The sequence below is a fragment of the Eptatretus burgeri genome, chromosome 8, assembly GCF_056783735.1.
Source record: "Eptatretus burgeri isolate ZD-2024b chromosome 8, Ebu_testis_v1, whole genome shotgun sequence".
Taxonomy (NCBI): Eukaryota; Metazoa; Chordata; class Myxini; order Myxiniformes; family Myxinidae; genus Eptatretus; species Eptatretus burgeri.
In genome coordinates this window covers 78,626,314-78,647,070 of record NC_140968.1, presented here as the reverse complement: position 1 = coordinate 78,647,070, position 20,757 = coordinate 78,626,314, and the positions used below count along the sequence as shown (strand labels likewise).

Sequence of the window (20,757 nt, the reverse complement as noted above, 5' to 3'; positions counted from 1 at the left end):
GGAGACAGTAGAAGACAGAAAGACCACTGTGGTCTCACCTGCCTGTGGTGAGAGAGTGAGTGAGAGGCCCAAAGACTCTGTCTCACCGCAGGATATGCCAACGATCCAACATGCCTTGGTTTCCACAGTGTGAAACTGAGAAAGGTGAGAGGCCGGAGCACCCGCCCATATGGGGCGAGCAATACTCTACCAGGCTGCGGACGAAAGCTTTGCATGTGGTCAGGAGCTCAGGTGGGTCTCGGAAGGACTTTCCACAATGGTGGGCTACGCAGTCGGTGACTGGCTTTGGAGGCCAGTTTGGAAATGTCGCTTTCCCAGGAAAGATTATGGCAGATCGTGAGACAAAGAAGCTTGAATGAAAGGGCTTCTTAAGGAGGAATTTTGAGAAAGTGGATTGGCGGTGGTTCAGATGGTCCTTTCAGAGAGACATCGTGAGAGTGTGAGATTTGTTAGGATTGAAACACATGTTCCACGTGTTGGACCAGTATGTGATTTTTATCCAGATCTGCAGAGAGTGAAGAAGCTGCTGCTTGCCGATCTGAGGGATGACAGATGGTATGGCGGAGGGTGGAGTTATCAACAAAGAGATAAAGAGGATTTTCCAGAGAGATCATTGATGAAAACCAGAAAAAGAACAGGGTGCAGAACGCTGCCTTGAGGAACTCCAGCCTGGACAGGAAGAGGGGATGAGAGAACTTATGAGAGAGGGGATTATCTGATGTCCCCCTCCCCCTCCCTCCCCCTCTCCTCCGCCTCCCCCTCCCCCTCCCCCTCCCCTCCCCACCCCATCTACTTTCCTATCAATAGTCTTGAGGAAGTTCAGTCACTTAAAATACGAGGTCTCACTGTCAGCCGTGATCTTTTTGGGCAAAACACATTTCAAAGTTGACCTCCAAAACCAGCTGCTGACTCTGCATCCTCCATCATACAAAGTCCTTCCTTGACACACCTGAACTCCTATCCATCAGCCTTTCTTGAACATGTGCAATGAACAAATATATCTGGACGGCACTCGGTAGAGTGCATACCTCCACCAGACTGAAAAGTTTATGTTTTGTATCCCACTGATAGGCCGGATCTGGATCCGGACCTGAACCAAAATCGAATTGGCTTATTCTTGTCACCGAGCCAACTCTTCCACAACCTTTTGAAATATCATGCTTTGGATCGGTTTTGTCCCCATCTCACAATGGTGAAGAATCACTTTAGAAATCCTCGTATCCAGATCTGGATCTTCACCAAATCTCATCAATTTGTCCTCATCATCCACCAAACCTGTCGACTAAGTTTCGGCTGAATCCATTGATATTTTTTGAGGTATTCTGTTCACAGTCATACAGACAGACAAACATGGGTGAAAACATAACATCCTTCCACCTTCGGTGGTGGAGGTAAATTTAAAAATACAAATCTTGAACACTTTCTTCAACACAAGTGTACATTTGCCTTTCTTGAACACGTGCCAAAGATGAATCATCCTTTTGTGAACATGCACCTTTACACACCCTTTCTTGAACACGTCTGGTGATCCAAAAACAATTCCTCAAAGATTACACAAAATGGAAATTAGGGAAACAAAGAGGCAGTTTTGCATTGTACTTCACTGGCCAATTTAAACTCCAGTGGTGCAGCGTTTAGCTGCAAACTCCACACTTGACGAAAATCGATCGTTAACGACTTGTCCCACCCGTGTGAACATTAATATTATTATTAATAATAATGTTTTATCCACTATTATTATCACTCCTCAGATAGTTGGGAAAAAAATCATCCAAGGGCTGGACATTTCAAAAGCCAGATCGTATCCCTGCAATTGTCCTGAAGACGTGTTTGCCAGAATTGTCTCCTGTTCTATTAAACCTGTACAACCTTTGCTTATCAAAGTTTGTTTTCTTATCTTTCTGGAAGTTGGCTTCAGTTGTACCTGCCTTTAAAGGCTCTGGGGAGAAATCTGATCCATGCAAATGTCAGCCGATCAGCTTTCTTCCCACAAGGAGTACAGTATTTTGAATGCCTCATCGACGAGCAGGTTATCACTTTCTTGGAAGTCCACAATCTCTGAACTGATGCTCAGGATGGATTCCATCATTTCCGATCGACTGGTGATGTTCTTTCCCTCATAACTGAACATTTGAACCAGGCCCGAGACTAGTGCGGCAAGGCCAGACTTGTAGCCCTTGACATCTCCAAGGCTTTTGATAGGTTGTCACAAGGGTCTCATTCACAAGCTGCAGTCGCATGGTATTCCTGGGCATCTGTGGAAATAATCTCAGAATTACCACAGATCACCAAATTTTTGTGTGGCATGAGGGTCAATCTTCTGCAGCCCATATCATTCATGCAGGTACCTCCCAGGTCTGTGTTCAGGCCTTCAATGCTTCTGCTTTGCATACATTTACGTGCCACACAACAGTTCATCTCGGCTAGCCATTATGCTGATGACTCAACCTGATACAGAACTTATCCTTGCTGCCTGCCTGCTTCATTCCGCTTTCAAACCAGCGTCAATCCAAATTGGGATCTTGAGAATGTTAGTAACTGGGGAAAAGACTGATTCATCAACATCAATCAAAAGAAAACCCACCTAATATCCATATCCATGTCCAGGTCAAGATGCCCCTCTTTTCACAACCTGGTTATGGACCAAACACCATTACAACAAGAGTGAGAATTGCTTTGCAATACATGTCCCCTACTGTTGTGATATTTTCTAAGCCCAAAAAGGGCATAACTCTGAAAAATGGATGAAGTGCCCTGAAACTCGAACTGGCGATGTAACTCATCATCATATGGCCATGTACCAAGTTTCAGTAGACTATGTTAAAGGATATGGAAAAAAAAAACAAGGGGAAAGGTTTGAGGAAGACTTTGATGGGGTTGGTGTAATGTGCAAGGTTTGAGTTGGTCAGGTTCACGGGAAACATTGAGGTGGTGGGTGTGGAGAGAAACATTGAGAGGATAAGGTGAGGAGGGATTTCGAAAGAGGGAACATGAAGTGGAGGAATGTTGATTCCAATTCCAAATTGGACAACGATATTCTTAAGAAGAAGAGGAATAGATGATGGTTAAGGTGGGGTATTCTTCATGGAAAACAAGCAAAGTGAAGCATTTTTATTCATTGAAGAGTTTGAAGTGGTTTTGAAAATGGGGGAAAAGAATGGAGAACAAAACAGTCCAGGCAGAAGGAAATTCAAGTGGAATGAGATTTCAATGGAGTGGAATTCTTTTCTTCTTTTGAAGAAGTTTTTAAACAATTACCTTGTGTTGGATTAACGGTTAGGGTGGTGGCTTGGGATCATCGGGTCCTGAGTTCAAGCCCTGTTTTTTTCCGCTGAATTAACACCAGGGGGTTGACTCAGCCTGTCATCCTTCCGAGGTCGGTGAAATGAGTACCAGTGCAGCAGCCATAAAGCTGCACATGAAGGAAAGGGATATCGACGGATTGATTAAATGTGGTGTTTGTGTGGCGCAGGTGTGATGGGCTGAATGGCCTCCTCCTGTGCCTTAATTCCTTGTAAATCCTTGAAGTGAGCAGAAGAAATGGGACACTTTTGAGGTTGAAGCAAAACGAGGGATTATGGAGACAAAAGGGACACCAAATGTTACAGTGGCCAGCTAAAGTAGGCTGTGATCAAGAGAAAAAGACATTCGACAAACACAGCACAAGAAGGTACGAATTAACACAAGCAACACGTGATTTTGAAATGACTTGATCTGCCTTAGATTCTTGTCAATGGATTTTGTTGGATGCGTGCCAACAGTCATCGGGTGGCTTCTACATATGGCATGCCTGCCAAATAAGGATTGTACCATGAAACGACTCACCAGCTTTTTAAAGCAGCTGAAAATACTTGGAAATGTACCTGTGAAAAAGGGGTGTACCTCTGCACAACAAAAGATTTGGAGAAATTTCTGAACAACTCGAGAACTTTCTGAACAACTGAACAACTAGTTTCACCAAATGGGGTTACTGGCGGACCTTGAGCGCCCTGCGGAGATATGGTCGGGACAAATCACAGACAGAGCAGGGGGGGCGAGACCGGAGAGGAGACAGAAGAAGACAGAAAGACCACCGACCTGCCTGCAGTGAGAAAGTGACAGGTTCAAAGACTCAGCCTCATCGTAGGAGATGCCAATGATCCGAAATGCCTTGGTTTTGACAGTGTGAAGCTGAGAGGTGGGAAGCAGGAGCACCAACCCAGAGGGGAGAGCAGTACTCCATCAGGCTGTGGATGAAAGCTTTGTATGTGGTCAGGAGCTCAGATGGGCCGATGAAGGACTTTGCACGACGGAGGATTCCCAGTCAGCGACTGGCTTTGGAGGCCAGGTTGGAAATGTGGCTTTCCCAGGAAAGATCATGGCAGATAGTGAGACCCAAAAGCTTGACATAAAAGACTTCTTCCAGAGGATTGTTGAGAAAGTAGAAAGTGTTGCGGGGGTTCCAAACGGTCCTTTCGGAGAGACAAAGTGAGAGTGTGAGATTTGTCTGGATTGAAAGACATGTTCCACTTGTTGGACCAGTTTGTGATTTTTACCCAGATCTGCAGTGAGCGAAGAAGCTGCTGCATGCCGGTCTGGGGGACGACAGATGGTATGTCAGAGGGTGGGGTCATCAGCAAAGAGATAAAGAGGATTTTCCAGAGAGTCGGAGAGATCGTTGATGAAAACCAGAAAAAGAACAGGAGTCGAGGAAAAATGGGGTTTTTATGGCATCCATTCAAATGAATGGTGGAAAAAGGGAAAACTCTCTGAATCAAGCCCCAAAAGCCCAAAACAGGAGACTGATTTCCTCCCTCTCCCATACAAGTTTATGTTAAAACCTTTCTGTCTCAAGCCCCAAAACAGGAGACTGATTTCTTCCCTCTCCCATACAAATGAATGGGGAAACCTTTCTGTCTCAAGCCCCAAAAGCCCAAAACAGGAGACTGATTTCCTCCCTCTCCCATATAAATGAATGGAGAAACCTTTCTAACTCAAGCCTCAAAAGCCCAAAGCAGGAGATTGATTTCCTCCCTCTCCCATACAAATGAATGGGGAAACCTTTCTAACTCAAGCCCCAAAAGCCCAAAACAGGAGACTGATTTCTTCCCTCTCCCATATAAGTGAATGTTAAAACCTTTCTGTCTCAAGCCCTAAAAGCCCGAAATAGGATACTGATCTCTGCCCCATTGAGCAAATGTTAAACTGAGACTTACTGATTAAAACACTTTTTTCCTTTCATATTTTTCATTCCATTCAAAGAGTGATCCAATGAATATTTGTTCATGTTCTGCTTTAGGTAATAACTTCATTTTCCGAGTACATTCACAAATATTCTTTTGGAACTTAGTTCTTGGTTTAAATGTCTTTGTTGAGCAGAAATGAAATCATAAACTTCTCTTAATGCTCTTGTTTGACCACCTCCTGAGCCACATATCATTTTGAGATTGTAGTAAATTGTTTTTCCATAGTTCAATTGATAACGATCAAAGTTTTCAGTCCATTCAAGGATATTAATTTTTTTCTTGACATCCTCCAACTTATTTGTAATTAAATTTATCCGCTTATTTGTTGTGTCTACTTTTACCCCGGTTATTTCTTCAATAAGACTTATTTGATATTCCTCACATTCTTTATGTTTCCCATTTAAATACCAAGGCTGATTACATCTCCACTCTTTCGTTTGGTTATTGCTTGGTTCTATCATTTAGAAATCAGTAAAAAGACGGTGGTAGCCCGTTAAAATTCCCAACCCAATATCTTAACACGTACTTATAATCATAAGGGAGACTATTAATTCCATTCTCTAAAATATATCTTTTATCATCAGAAGCTCCTAATGCTTTCTTATTTATCTCTTCTGTATATAATTGATGTTTATAACTTGTTGTTGTATTCATTTTTCTGTACTCTTCCATCTTTGAGGTTAAACAGTTGTAATAATGTTTAAAATTTATTGTCTCCTTGATTATATTTTTCTTTATTCCCTTTAGCTTCTTATCACACCTTTCTATACTATTATTATCAATATACGTAAAAGCATAAGACTTTGATCTCAAACCCACAAATTCACTCATGACCTTTCCACCCAACTCATCCTTAAACTTACCAATAACCTTTTCATTCTTTCATGAAAACAACATACTATCAGACTTATTACTTGTATCATATATATATATATATATATATATATATATATATATATATATATATATATATATATATATATATATATATATATATATATATATTATCAATCATATCCTCATATACATCACTTGTCTGAATTTGTAATACGAGTGTGTTGTTTTTTTTTTTGTACTAGTGTGGGCCCGTAGGTGCGTGCCAGTATGTGCAGCTTCGTTCCTTCACTCTCGTAAACGATGACTGGATTGGGGCATTGTTTCAATTAGATCGGACCAACCTTATCATAAATGGCCATAACTTGGGAAACACCTGGGAAATAAACTCAGGTCCACAGCGTCAATTGTGACATCATATCAAACGAAGAAGAAGAAGAATTGTGATGCCCCCTCTCTCGCACCCCTCTCTCGTCCCCTCTCTCGCCTCCCTCTCTCCCCCTCTCTCACCCCCCTCTCTCTCGCCCATCTCTCCCCCTCTCTTTCCCCCTCTCTCCCCCTAGTCTTGCCCCTCCTCTCTCCCCTCCTCTCCCTTCCCCTCCCTCACCCCTCCTCTCTCCCCCTCTCTTGAATTGTGACGCCCCTTTCTCTCACCCCCTTTCTCTCACCCCCTTTCTCTCACCCCCTCTCTCTCACCCCCTCTCTCTCACCCCCTCTCTCTCACCCCCTCTCTCTCACCCCCTCTCTCTCACCCCCTCTCTCACCCCCTCTCTCTCACCCCCTCTCTCTCACCCCCTCTCTCTCACCCCCTCTCTCACCTCTCTCTCACCCCCTCTCTCTCACCCCCTCTCTCTCACCCCTCTCTCTCACCCCCTCTCTCTCACCCCCTCTCTCTCACCCCCTCTCTCTCACCCCCTCTCTCTCACCCCCTCTCTCTCACCCCCTCTCTCTCACCCCCTCTCTCTCACCCCCTCTCTCTCTCTCTCACCCCCTCTCTCACCCCCTCTCTCTCACCCCCTCTCTTCCTCCCCCTCTCTTCCTGCCCCCTCTCTTCGCCCCCCTCTCTTCGCCCCCTCTCTTCGCCCCCTCTCTTCGCCCCCCTCTCTTCGCCCCCTCTCTTCGCCCCCTCTCTTCGCCCCCCTCTCTTCGCCCGCCTCTGTTCGCCCGCCTCTGTTCGCCCGCCTCTGTTCGCCCGCCTCTGTTCGCCCGCCTCTGTTCGCCCGCCTCTGTTCGCCCGCCTCTGTTCGCCCCCCTCTCTGTAAATGTATTCACAAATGTCTACCAAGCACAAAAAATTAATTCAAACCTTGGGAAAAAAAACAGCTTTCAAACCCATGGGAAACAGCTGTTTCCCTTGGGAAAATTCAAACCTTGGGATTAATTAATAATTTGAACAATTAATTCAAACCTTGGGAAAAAACAGCTTTCAAACCTTGGGAAACAGCTGAAACGGATGAAGAACAATATCAAACCTTGAAAAGGCACATACTCAGGTCCCCAGCGTCGATTGTGACTTCATACCAAACGAAGAAGAAGAAGAATTGTGACGTCAATCGTGCAATAAAAAAACAAAAATTTATTGTGACGTCATTCATGATGTCATAGCACCGTGTCTTGTCATTGGTTGACAGATAAATGGCCGTAACTTGGGAACCGCTTGTCCGATTAATATCAAACCTTGAAAAGGCACATCCGCGGGTCCCCGGCAATATTCCTGGCAAGTTTCAATCAGATCGGACCGGTGGTCGTCGAGAAACGGCGGTTGCAGACAGATACACATACAGACAGACACACACAGAGATTGCTGGAATTATAGATAGATAAAACTATCTGTATCCATATATAACAATGACACATTATCCTTATACTTTGATTTTAAATTATTATAGTAATAATCATACATTAACGACTTTGACAAGTCAAGAATTGATGTTCCAATATAAATAGGTTTATCCATTTCAATACTCTCTTTTTTTCAAATGAATAGCACAAAAGTTCTCTGAAAACACCTCCGCTTATTCAAAACTTGGTCTATGAATTAACTTTGAAGCCTGTTTCCAAGATGTAGTAAGTCTTATGTTTTTGTCGATTCCTAATATTTTCCATGGACTTTCCAAATACAGCATTATTTATTAATTTATAAAAGTCCTTCTCAAAATCTGTTTTTGCTTCTGTTCTCCTTTTTGTATTAAAATCAATATACTTCTTTAACCAATGACTTTGTTTAAATTTCAAAATTCGGTGAATTTTTCTCACTCTCAACCCAGCAGATAAATATTGTCTCAAGTTCCTTTGATGCAAAACATAACTTTCTTTATCATTTAATGTAGTAAGTAGTTTTTCTGTTGATTTAACTTTTATATTAAATGACTGTTGGTAATCATGTAACCATTCTTTTCTTGGACTTTCTTTATCAGGGGCATAAGGAAGGTCTTTATGTTTGTTATGAAGTTCTTCTGGAGATTTTAAATCAACCTCAAAATAATATCCAACTTCAGCTTCATCCAATTATTTTTGAGAGGAGATAACAATGTCAAGTAAAACTTTCATAATGTTTTTCTTAAACCCATTTAAGTTTTCCATAAGGTAAAGATTGAGACATAGCCCACCCATAGAAATTGTTAGCATCATCATACATCAGGTAAGAGTTGTCCTCATTCTTATTATAATCAGGAAGATATTTGTTATTTGCTTTAACATATCTCTTGGGACATACTTGAGATATTCCTCCTCTTTTGGCTTTCTCTCTCATTAAAAGCATATCTATATCACTGATTAATTCCAAATTTTGTTTTGTCATTTTTAACATAGCATTCCAAGCCAAACCCGGGGCTGTTTAATCGTGAACGGGGTCTAATCCATAAGAATTTTTATTATGACAGACTGTTCTAAAAGTTTCAAACACATCAGCCAATAACAATACATCAGTTTTCAGATATAAATCATGATATTCTCCAAGATTCTTTGTATTAAACTTCTCCCAAACATTTTTAGCTTGTGTATAATCTCTATCGGAAATATGAGTTTTATTTAACTTGCCTTAGAAACTTTCCCCTGAAGGAAGTTGTGTTTCTTTAAACTTCTCAAATGAATCCATATATTCATACAAATATATTCCCTTTTGTGATAAGAGATCAATCTCTTCTTCATTTGAGAAATGTGATTTAAGATTTGGTAAGTATTTAATATTTGATGCTAAGTTTGATAATGGACTTGTCATAAACTTATATGGGTTATGGGGGATGTATGAATTTTTTTTGTGAATGAGATGTATTTTTGATCTGTGTGAGGAATGGCAGTAATATTTCCAGATGTCTTTGAAAGTTCATTTATAAATAGATGTGTGTCATAGTGAGTGTTGATGTGAAGAAAGACAGGAATAAATTTTGCAGGCTTTTAATTAAGATCACAACGGGAATGAGCTGGACCTCTATATTTACCAGTAAGATGACAGTGATCCCTAACCTTGACCTCTCCCTCAATTTTCTCCTCACAAATATGACAGATACTGTTCTTTCTAAATTACTTTTTCTCTCCCTTTGTTAATGACATTGGTTTATAGGTTTTAACCATTATTTCTCTTCGTCTTTACAGTCTTTTTCCAATTATATAGTCTTTTTCCATCATCTTACAAACTCCTCTGAGGCATCTTCTCCTCTATAAAGTTCTAACTTGTTGTATTCATCACCAACAGATGATTTGATATAATAACAGAAACCACAAGGAGTATGTTTTTATATTTATTTGTGTATGATTTATTTGGATTTGGAGAAACAGTATCTATCTTTTCAAGGATACTTTCAAAATCAGCATATATCACAAATGGATGTTTTATAGATTTGTTAAAATCTTTGAATGATATGTTTGAACCTGCTTTTGGTAAATTGATTACTGTTGATTTATGATTACTACAATATTTTGAATGTTGATTTAATCGTTCTTTTGTGTGAAAGGAGTTGAGACATCTCTTACAAGGATATGTTTTACATTTTCTCTTATATAGTTGTGATTTGGTTAATCTTGAGAAATTTTTGATGAAAGCATAATGTGATTTTTCCTTTGAAGTAAAGTAGAGAAGTTCAATGTGTGTTTCATCATTTTTATAGTTGTTTGAAATTTTTAATATCTGAACTTTGTTTGTATCCATTAATCCATATACATTAACAGATAAATTATTCATTTTCTACTTGGAATTGCGCCAAGTGTCCTTGTCTTTTTGACGACATTGAGAAATGTGCGAAAACATTTCTGCGTTTGTCTTCAACCAACTTTGGTAGCTCGGAAGTGGCATGTGATGCGCACAAATGAATTGTATGGCAAGAACACTTCACCTGAACCACCCATGGGTGATTCTGAGCAATCAGCTGCGACAGGGATTGTTTCGACCCGAACATTACATTACGGGTGTCTGCACAAAATCCTACCATGTTTTCAAAGGGAATGTGCCTATCCCTTAGACATTGTGCAAGAGCATTGTAAATTGTCTGAGATTTTCCATCTGGAATGTTCTTGAGGTCCATCAACACTCGTTTCATTTTGTATTCGTCGCTATCGAAGTAAATTGCGAGCTGCTTGGTCGTCGCTCATTCCGTTGTTTCGTCCAGTGTGATGGAGAATTTGTGGCTTCGAAGATTCTCCACACCCTCATCTGCAATGGTAAGTCCAAGTACTTGCCTTACCACATTAGTGCACTTTTGTTTTCCCAATGTGATTTTTTCTTCAATGCTGCGTCACTTGGGAAAAAGTCTTTCATGAGGTCAATCAATGGCTCACACAAAGAGATGGGCAAATTGTTCTCTGCAATAAACGCTGACATTTTCATTTCCATGGCTGCAGCCTTTCTATCAAGGCCAATGAAAGCGTCAAGTACGGTTGGCTGAGACTTCTGTAGCTCTGCTTCCATTTTCGCAGCCTCATCATGGTACTTGCTTGAAAGGTGGCCCATGAGTGTGGTTTTATGGCACCCGACACCTGTTGTGCAAATTTTACAGAATGGTTTGTACGAACCATCTTCTGCCCATTTTTTCATAAGCCATGGTTTGAATTATGGCACTTTCAGCCAAGCATCTGCAAATTTCTGCTGGTACTGCTTTTTTGCAGGCGGTACTTTTTCAATAGATGCTGGAACCGGATGCACCCTTTTATCTGACATTATTCAATTCCCAACTGCTCGATCTGGAAATGAAATGAAAAGCAAAAACTAGGACACGAAACACACTTTGAAATGAACGGGCTTGGTCAGTGTCGCCATAGATCAGGTAGGTTAGGGCAGAGCAAGGAAAGTGCCAAAAGGACTTAAACATAGACCCATAATTTGACCGAGTTTCAAACATTCTGCTCTCGGAGAAGCAATAGAAATATCAATCAACGCAAACAATACTGGAAACTCATTTCTGACAAAAGCTGATCATTTTCATTATTTTGAATCTGACTGTGCTGTGGTACAGGTTCTCAACAAAAGAAGTTGTTTTCGTTGTCGTTTCGTTGAGGAACGGACTGGTCAACCCTTGACTTGATTTGAACCATGTTACTTGTGAAGTCATTCACCTAAGCTATGAAAGTCATAACAGACTCACATAAGGTTCTGAAAAAAATTACAAGAAGACCAAAAATTGCCGACGAAAGGATAAACTGACCTTTCACGTGTTCAGATACACCGCCCACTTGAAACTGCTGAGTGCTGAGACATGAGGATGAGAGAAAAAGCACGTGTACTTCCGGCTTCTGGGAAAGGTTGATTCCTCCACGCGGAAATGGAGCACGCAAAACGTGACTCCACCCTCATTGGCCGAAGGCAAACGCGCATATTGCTATCTTTTTAAATTCAATTGATTACTTCCATTATTTTCTCAAGCAAATAATCCTAATTCATCTAAATTCGACCACTTTATTGATATTTTGAAAATTTCCCTAGAATTTCCCTAACTTGTTGCCCTTCCCTAAAAAAATTCCTGGGAGTGGTGAAATTTATCTAAAATAGGGAAATTTCCCAAAAAGTGGAAACCCTGGAGGATGGCCCCAATATCTGCCTTTTATAGACCCCGCAGTGCGGGGCGGGGGGCCACCCCAAAATGATGCGTCATCACCTGAATCGGCCCCCCTGATTGGCCCCGCTCCCCCATGCGGCTAGGCCGCGATGGCCCGAAGTGGCGACATTCCGCTTCCAGCCAGGTGACCCCGAGCCGTAAAAATGTCCTGTTCCGACCCCACGACATGATATGAATCGCCCACACCGAACTCCACGTCATGAATTGCCTTGCAACAACCCCCGGGCCATGCCCTTACAACCGGCTGAGGGTGGTGTCCGTCCCACATGCTTGCCCGGGTGATCTGGACTGCACAGTATGCCTCTTGCCTGATCGCGGATTCGCCAGGCAGAGAGGTCGGAAGACATTCACTGTCTGTGAGGAACATCTGCGGCCGCCAGCGACGACAGACAGTAAGGTGTTATGATAAACCCATGCACAGACGGTAAGATGTGTCCATTCGTGCCCTGCTCTGCACTATAATCAAGTGTCCCGAGCTAAGCACAGGTCGGCCTTCGAGCACGTTCAGTACAGTGAGCGTGGATCCATCATGGCCCACGTGGTCAGCGCTTGCTTTCACCAGATTCCGTTATTGTGTGCGTGGGGCTAACACCGATCTTTGTCAGGGTTTGAGGGGAATGCTCAGATATAATAATTACATGGAGGTTTGGAATGAAAAGGATATAGATATAAGTTTCCAGTGGAGAAATGGAGGGAAAAGAGAATGCCGATATAATTAGTCCAGAAATGGGTTGAAAAGTACACGCCGCCCATATCTTGCACACTTATGTCCCATAGTTGTCGTTTTTATCATTGCGTAGTTGTTGTTTTTCGATTATCGGCCTATGACATTGCAGCTATTGGCACCAAGCTGCCAGCCACGCTCTCGCCGAGATATTAGTTTCAATACAACCAGCAATCTCATCCCAGATCGTCGGAAGCTCGAGCCGATAATCTCGAGTTGCCGGGCATACTATATTACTCACCCCAAAAGCTGGGTTGAGGGATCGCTTGAGGATGGGAGCTCTGCACTATCAATGCTCGTGCGGTGCCCCCGCGGCCTTTCTATTCCCCTCTCCCGGTCTTGCTCGTGCTTCACGTGTTGGCCTCTGCGAGGACCCAAATTCAGATTTACCTCTGAAATAAGCAGAAAAGAAGAGTAGAAATGAAGTTAGTGGTGTAAGCAAACCTTGCTATGAGATCCCAGCAATGCACGTCTTCTTGTCCCGCGAGACAAAAGGGAAGGGACTATCTTTACGTACATTCATGGAATAACTGTCTAGCGACCACTATATGTTGAGTGCCATTGCCTTGGAGGCATGCGGTTCCAAGAACTGCAACAATGTATGTATATATATATATATATGTATATATATATATGTATATATATGTATGTATATATATATATATATATATATATATATATATATATATATATATATATATATATATATATATATATATATATATATATATATATATATATACACATATAAATTTTCTCATTGTAAACACCTCGTTTTATCTCCTGTAATGGTGGCAGCATTATTGAGCCTCGTTCCAACAGCGGAAGTGACGTCTGTTGCATACTACCTATTGATGGAATTTACATGTGGCAGTGTCTTAAACTTCATGTCCTTCATTATTTTCAGGTGATGTTTATCCTGTAAATGTGGTTCATTTGTCTCACAAACTTTAAGATATGCTTCTGTGAAGGAAGATTCAGATGTTCATTTGACAAACGGCAGTCCTGTCTGTTCTGCAACAGATGAGCAGAAACATACAAAATTAACATTCAGGGTTCATAAAATTTTCGAAATTGTTAAATATTTTGAGTTTTTAGTTTCTCTAAAACAACTTCTTGTTTGTTTTTGTAGAACAATCAAGAAGTCCAGTTGGGCAGATACGGTCCAGGAGCAGCTTGATGGTGAAGATGTCTATTTTGAAGAACCAATCGCAAGAGCAAGATTCAAAATACAAGTGTGCATCTGGTGAAAACCACACAAAGATAAATATTGAATTAAACAAACACAAAAAGGTTATCGAAAGACAAATGTGTTATAAGTGTAAGATATGCAGTGTAGATTTTACTTCAACAAACATCAAAATACACATGAGGACTCACAGAGGAGAACGCCCATCCACATGCTCTGTCAATGATAAAGGTTTGTCTCGAAGAAACATTTTGAAAAGACGTATGAGGATCCATGCAGGAGAGTGTCATCACAAATGCTCTGTCTGTGATAAATATTTCTCTCATAACAGCATTTTGAAAAGACATATGAGGATCCATTCAGGAGAGCGTCCTTACAAATGCTCCAGTTGTGATAAAGGTTTCTCTCGAATGAGCACTTTGAAAAGACATATGAGGATCCATGCAGGAGACCGTCCTCACAAATGTTCTGTCTGTGATAAAGGTTTCTCTCAAAAATCCGATTTGAAAATACATATGAGGATCCATACAGGAGAGCGTCCTCACAAATGCTCTATCTGTGATAAAGGTTTCTCTGAAAAGTGCGATTTGAAAATACATATGAGGATCCATACAGGAGAGCGTCCTTACAAATGCTCAATTTGTGATAAAAGTTTCACTCGTAAAGGCCATTTGAATCAGCACATGAGGATCCATGCAGGAGAGCGTCCTCACAAATGCTCTGTCTGTGATAAAGGTTTCTCTGAAAAATGCGATTTGAATAAGCATGTGAGGATCCATACAGGAGAGCGTCCTCACAAATGCTCGACCTGTGATAAAGGTTTCTCCAAAAAATGCGATTTGAAAATGCATATGAGGATCCATGCAGGAGAGCATCCTCACAAATGCTCTATCTGTGATAAAGATTTCTCTCATAACAGCAGTTTGAAAATGCATATGAGGATCCATACAGGAGAGCGTCCTCACAAATGCTCCATTTGTGATAAAAGTTTCACTCGTAAAGGCCATTTGAATCAGCACATGACGATCCATGCAGGAGAGCGTCCTCACAAATGCTCTGTCTGTGATAAAGGTTTCTCTAAAAAATGCGATTTGAAAATACATATGAGGATCCATGCAGGAGAGCGTCCTTACAAATGCTCTGTCTGTGATAAAGGTTTCTCTGAAAAAGGTAGTTTGAAAATACATCGGAGGATCCACACAGGAGAGCGTCCTTACAAATGCTCTGTCTGTGATAAAGGTTTCTCTAAAAAATGTGATTTCAAAATACATATGACTATCCATACAGGAGAACGTCCTCACAAATGCTCCATTTGTGATAAAAGTTTCTCTTGTAAAGGCTATTTGAATCTGCACATGAGGATCCATACAGGAGAGCATCCTTTCAAATGCTCCATTTGTGATAAAAGTTTATCTCGTAAAAGCCATTTGAATCGGCACATGAGGATCCACACAGGAGAGTGTCCTTTCAAATGCTCCATATGTGATAAAAGTTTCTCTCGTAAAGGCAATTTGAATCAGCACATGAGGATCCATACAGGAGAGCGGACAAAAAATCCACACAAAAAGAACAGACAAAAATACACGAACAAGAAAATGAAGCATTCTTTCAATACATCGGAATAAAAGAAGCCCTAGGTATAACACAAAAAAATGCGTAAAATAATCGGTAAAGAATACCTACGCAGAATAAGACATTTTGAAGTCTTCCCTCTCTTCAATGAACAAAACCAACTTGCAGTGCTGGTATTCCAATATGGCTGTGCAATTATAAACTGGCCACAATTTGAGATCAACAATTTAGACACCAAAACAAGGAAACATCTAACTATTCACAAGATGTTCGACAAAACCAATGCATTCCCAGGTTGTATTTACCGAGACAGGAATGAAGAGGTTGTGTGATGGAGCGTAACCAAGTGCACAGAACATCGTGTGTGAGACGAGCGGAGTATGTGAAAAGCTCAACAAACTATCGTATGAGATTTGTACATGACCAATAAAACAACAAACCAGAAAAGGGATCCTTGTTCCATTTTGCAATAAACTTCAAAAAACAGGTGTAAATGATGGATAATACACAGGAAAACGAAACAGAAACAAGCACAGCCCCAATGATTGCAAAGAAAAATTTAAAAAAGAAATATCAGCAGATATACTTTGACAAATGGGAGTGATAAAAGAGCAGGAAGATTTAAAACAGCTTGACAGGACAGGAATTGACAAGGAAGGCTCACTGGAATGGCAAAGAAGAGGTGTAATGAATTGGGATGGAGAACGAGTCATCATAAATGCTCAAGATCAAGAACACCACACTGATGCCTTTAAGAAAAGGTCGGGAAGTATGGACATCACAAACAAAGCATTGCGTCCGGATATCGTGCTCAAACACAAAAAGGAAAAGTCAGCATTTTTATTTGAGGTTTCAGTTCCCAATGACTTTGGACGACATGAAACAGAAATCAGGAAAATGACAAAATACCAGGTTCTGTAAAATGAGGTCAAGAGGACCTCAAAAATGAAGTAAGCTGAAATTATACCAGTGATAGTCGGAGTGAAAATTATACCAGTGAGAGTCGGAGTGAGAGGAATGATAAGGAAAACCCTTACTGAGTACTTGAATATCACTCTGGGAATATCATTCCAAACAAGCTTCAAGTGGAGATTTTGAAAAGCGTCCTTGGAACGAGGCTATGAGAAGGACATTTCACAGTTTGGTTTATGAATCATGATCTTTTACCAAAAAGGAGGTGGAGATTTTGAGTTCTGGGAGAACTTCCTCTCACCTTTTGAAATCTAAAGTAGATAACCAATGAGAGCCTAAAAAAAACTCAAACAAACAAACAAAGTAAATGAAAGAAGAAAAGTCCAGCAGTTTGAAAATTTACTCATAAGTGTCAATCAAAAACTAAGGAAATAGAAGCAGACTGTTGCAATCCCTCCACCCCAGAAAATGATGAACTACCTTTGGAAAGGGATTTATGAAAACTGAAAAGAACACAACAAGAAGGTGGAACAGGTCCAAAACTTGGAAAAGAGAAGCAGCATCGAGAGGCTATTCCTCAAGTGATAATTACCAAACAGAAAATTATGAAACACTCACCAAGATGCCAAAATTCAAAAGCCCTGGTCTGGATGGCATCCCACATTTCTGGTGCTCTGCACAATCACTTCATTCGAGCATTGGATGAGCTATCCCAAGGAGAAAAGGCAACGGATGAGTGGTAGTCCAATCCTGATCTTCCCTTCCGAGTTTTCAACATGGAAAACACCATTTTAAGTCCTCTCATCCTGACCCACTGTCTTTTGATCTTCACTCATTCACTATGTCTTTTGCACCTGAGAAGGAGGAGAACATTCTTTCAACCCTCGACTTTTTTGTGTCCATGGAGAAAGAACTCGGACACCAAAAAGATCACAAAACAGCATTACAAAGGGAACAGCAGTGGAAAGGGGAAACGTCATCAGCAGGGTGGAGGGGAAAAATAGACGGAGACTGACATAAGGTATGCAGGTAATGATGAGGGGTAAGGGACAACGTAAGGGGTGGACAAGTTGGACACATTAGCAAAATGTTGGAAATGGTGAGGCATTGTTTACCGGGTGGAGAAAATATCATGGTTTTAGATGGGTGATGACTTGAGATGGTGGTGAACAGGTGTCTTCAAGACCTAGAGGGAAGAATCAGATTGAAGACAGTGTGGAAAAAAGGAACACATGAGTGGAGGTAAGCAGTGGTTCTGGATTTTAGCAGTTTCACTCTGAAGGGGTTGCTGGAAGACTGCGTCCGTCCCGCACATACCTCGGAGAGAAGGAGCATTGAGAGGATGGAGGGTGCAGGACTAGAAATGAGTCGGAAGAATATGGAGACCACCAACCTGGTGGCAATGGTGAAGTGATTGTCCCATCGACTCAGCTTCATCGTGAGAAATTCCAATGATCTTGAAAACCTTTGTTTCCACGGCTTCAAGGAGAGCAAGATGGGAGCCAGCCCAGGCAGAAGAGCAGGACTCCATTAAGCTGTGGATGAAAGCCTTGCAGGTGGATAGGAGCTCGTCTCGTTTTGGAGGCCAACGATGAAATGTGGCTTGCCCAAGAGAGATCATGGCTCAGTGAGACCCAAGAGTTTGAGTGACTGAACTTCTTCAAGAGGGTTGATGAGAAAGTATATTGGTTTGTGGTAAGGTCATTGGGGAGAGAAAGGGGAAGAGAGAAAGATGTCGAACCAGTTTGTGATTTTTGTCAAGGTCAAAAGGGAGGGAAGAGCCTTCTGTCTGTTAGAAGGATGAGGTATGTCACGGCAGAGAGTGGAGACATCAGCAAAGAGAAAATGAGAATTTTCCAGCGAGTTGGGGCATATCATTGATGAAGATTAGTAATAAGATGGGGTTGAGAACACTGCATTGGGGGAAGTCCAGCTTTGACAGGGAGAGGAGAACAAAGAGTTCCATTGAGAGCCCCATGCTGGCTGCAAGAGTGGAGGAAGTCAGTCATCCATGAGCGGAGTTCGCAAACAGTTTGGAGAGCATGTGGGATGCCAGACCATATCGAAAGCTCAAGATATTCCCAGAAAGTCGGCTTTGATATGTCTGATATTGAAGGCCTCCAACCATTGTTGAAAGAGTAAAAGCAGCATGTCCAAGTTGGAGAGACCTGGTCTGAATCCAAATTGATGATTTGAGATGAGGCTTTTGGATAAAAGGTGTGATTTTATGTCAACTGCGATGATGGATTCCACGACATTGCTGATGTTTGGAAGAAAGCTAAAATGTAGGATCCCGTGCTCTCACAAACTATGGTGAATGCCAGCTTGTAAGAAGAAAATATTTTAAAATCCTTTTCCAGGCCTCTTTTTTTTGGTTTTGGCTCAAGTAATCAAAGTGCAGCCAAGTGAGATTTAGCTTTAAAGTTCAGCAGTTTAAAAAAAATAAATGTAGAAGGTGAAATCGGAACAACTTGTCTTGCTTCAACAGTTTATTGAGCATTGCAGGTGGAGATTGATGAAAACCCCCAAAGATAAAATGAAAACTGTCAAGATGCATTCCTTGATAATTTCGATTACAAACTTCAGGGAAATACTTGCACGTGTTCAATGTTGGATGCTGTTACCATTAACTATAGTTGAAGAGTAAATATATTACTGATGCAATCTACTCGTCATTGAACAATTTCAATTAACTATCTGTTTTCAATAAAGACATGATGATTTCTGGACAAATGTATATTCCAATCAGATTAATGACTGCAATAATTCTGTAGTTGAACAATAAAAATATTGCAGTAAATCAATAAAGAACAGGAATAGTAAAATTGTTCTCCAATAAATGATGTACAACACACGCGAGTCATGACACTGCTTGTTTTTATTGAATATAACTGAATGCATCAGATGGTGTATCCAGACTCAGAACAAGCAATGTTATAATGCTGTGAGAAATTTGTATGGTATTTTTGTATCAATATGAACATTACAGTAATAACAGGCAAAAATATTCAATGAATATTGAAGAAACACATCACGCCATAAGCGTGGTCAATCCAAACATGCAACCAACAAAAGAAACATATTTCACACTTGAAGTGGGGTTGTGGAAGAAAAATAATTAATTCTGTCTTGTGAAATGTTTAATATGCTGGACCAACCATTTTCTGTCATGTAAGGTAATGAATTAATGATACTCATTTCCTCTTGTGTGCTTTTAAATGCTTGTAAAGGTCTCATCTGTTGCAAAACATTGTAATTAACTAAAGTTGTTTTGTCATCATGGGTGGTGTTGTTCACCAAGAAGAATCATGGAAGTGTGTTTTCAAACCCACTCGCCCAGTAACCGGGCAGGTTGGAATGTTCGGCTGATAAGCTCGCAGCTGCAAAGCTCAGGGTTGTTGGGGTTGCTTGCCAAGATATATCCCTATCTTGTCAGGCATTGTACCATGAGCCTCCTCTCTCACAATGTTTCTTTGTCAGTTATCCATCCCTATTCCTATAGAATACTGTATTTGGTCGTAAAATACTGCACACAGCTGTGTTTTCTCAGAACATCCCACCTTTTACCTTGAGGCTGGAATGTTCTCACCTTGGAAACATCTTTGCAGGCCATTAAAATGTCAGTAAGCTTCAGTAACAAGTACTGTTCTTTGTGTAACCCATGCCCCCTCCTTCCTACTTTTTCTGCAAATACTTTTGCTCTAAAGAAGATTGGCTTGTAAAACAGAATGAAAAGAAGGAAGTTCACAGCATCTCATCTTGGTGTTGATCTGTGTATTCGTTTCCGTGTACACGTAAATAAATGATTCAACTCTCACAAGAACTGGAGTGACGTTCAATTCCACTGAAGGTTCTGGTGATTGCACTAAAGAAATTGACACAGTGAGCAGGTCTTGCAACATCCCGGGGGCGAGGGGTGTTGGTGGGGGGGAGGGCACCGGAGGTCAAAGTGACGTTGGCTGAGGTGATGCGGATGCAGGTGGCCACCTGAAGGAGCAGGTAAGGGGACCGCTCCAGATTCCCTTTCCTGACCCTTTCGCTGTGTCCTGCATTCAATAAAGTCATGTGCCTTGCCTCTGACCCTACTGGGTGACGCCACCCTGAGGAAATTGAGTTGAGTCATTTATTGGAACCTTCGCGCTGTAACATGTGGATTAAAACCAGGTTGTGGTAATCTGTGCCGGGAAAGCTCAATTGTGGGAAATCCATGCCAGGTTTGAATGTTTTTATCTGAGCATTCGAACATTCGAGGGG

General features: G+C 41.3%; 2 protein-coding genes across 7 annotated transcripts in view; both read left to right on the top strand.

Annotated features, from left to right (window-relative positions):
- LOC147022122 (uncharacterized) overlaps positions 1 to 19,362 on the top strand; it is a 31,644-nt gene extending 12,282 nt beyond the window's left edge. For 4 of the 6 annotated variants that reach the window (XM_085892714.1, XM_085892711.1, XM_085892713.1 and 1 more), the window contains one exon: positions 13,963 to 19,362. In XM_085892714.1, coding sequence (XP_085748840.1) covers positions 13,963 to 15,644 — 1,682 coding nt within the window. In that variant the 3' untranslated portion in view covers positions 15,645 to 19,362. Of the gene's footprint in view, positions 1 to 7,187; positions 10,464 to 10,680; positions 10,716 to 13,962 lie in introns of those variants that run through there. The other 2 variants (XM_085892715.1, XM_085892716.1) reach the window with 2 other exon arrangements.
- The window catches only part of ATPAF2 (ATP synthase mitochondrial F1 complex assembly factor 2), a 204,771-nt gene that overhangs the window by 12,017 nt on the left and 171,997 nt on the right, over positions 1 to 20,757 (top strand). The window lies entirely within an intron of this gene.